Source organism: Mirounga leonina, unplaced genomic scaffold (genome assembly GCF_011800145.1).
Source record: "Mirounga leonina isolate KUSES-001 unplaced genomic scaffold, KU_Mleo_1.0 Mir_53, whole genome shotgun sequence".
Taxonomy (NCBI): domain Eukaryota; kingdom Metazoa; phylum Chordata; class Mammalia; order Carnivora; family Phocidae; genus Mirounga; species Mirounga leonina.
In genome coordinates, this window is record NW_023270807.1 from 51,301,431 (window position 1) to 51,302,602 (window position 1,172).

Below are 1,172 nucleotides of genomic sequence, written 5' to 3' on the forward strand. Positions count from 1 at the left end.
ATGGGGATTAAAGAGCATGCTTATCAATATAGAAAAATAACTAAAAAAAGAAGATCTGAGATCCTTCCCATTTTAAGTTCCTGAGATCTCAGTATTAATATTAAAAAAGTCATGATACTGATTGAAATACAGCAGTTTGTAACATTTTTTACCTAAAAATGTCAAATAACTGCAAAAAAATCATACGCATTTGCTCTAAGTTATAAAATAAATAACTTGAATTTCTTCAGATTTTACTGGCAGATCTAAAACGACAAAAATATTTACTACAAAATTGTGGTTCTCAATTTTACTTCAATGACTAATACATTTATTAAAAAAAAAAAGTACAGCTTTTTTTTTCCTGTCCTTTTCCTGCATTCAAGATGTCTGAGCAAGGATGTGGTGGGTCCTCCGTTGCAAAATTCTGGATTTCCCTGGGTCTTTCGGTAGGACCTGTGATCGACTGTGCTGACAACACAGGAACCAAAACTCTCTTTATCATCTCTGTGAAGGGGATCAAGGGACCACTGGGCAGACTTCATGCTGCAGGTGTGGGTGCCATGGTGAAGGCCACGGTGAAGAAACGCAAACCACAGCTCAGAAAGAAGGTACATCCAGCAGTGGTAAATCCACAATGAAAGGCATACTGGACAAAAGATGGTGTGTTTATTTTGAAGATAACACAGGGGTCATGGTAAACAATAAAGGTGAAATGAAAGATTCAGCTATCACAGGACCAGTTGCAAAGGAGTGTGCAGACTTGTGGCCCAGGATTGCATCCAATGCTGGCAGGATTGCATGATTCTTTGTTGTATTTGTTAAAATAAATAAATAAATAAATAAATAAATAAATAAATAAATAAATTGCTCTTCCTCCCCAAAATATAAAAATAATAAATTTTTAAAAAGGGACAATATTTATTGACTACATGAATACACTAACATGAAAATACCATGCTTCATTTTCTGATTTGTAGATTTTAGGTCATTATTTGTGAGGTTTTAACTTTATATTTTAAAGTGGTAGGAGAGCACTTTTATGTGTATTTTCCACAGTATAATTATTCATATTTAAAAGTTTAAAATTATGTTCAAATATATTTTAATTGCATTGTTTTTTATATTGTATGAAGTTATAAAACTAGCATAAAATATATAACAATTGCTCAGTCACTGTATGCATGCCACAA

At 32.6% G+C, this 1,172-nt stretch overlaps 1 protein-coding gene across 1 annotated transcript; it reads left to right on the forward strand.

Moving 5' to 3' along the window:
- Window positions 1-365: 365 nt before the first annotated feature.
- On the forward strand, window positions 366-811 carry LOC118001112 (60S ribosomal protein L23-like). The gene is given in 2 exon segments (XM_034991078.1): window positions 366-645; window positions 648-811. Coding segments are annotated over 2 exon segments (417 nt in total). The 3' UTR covers window positions 785-811.
- The last annotated feature ends 361 nt before the right edge of the window (window positions 812-1,172 follow it).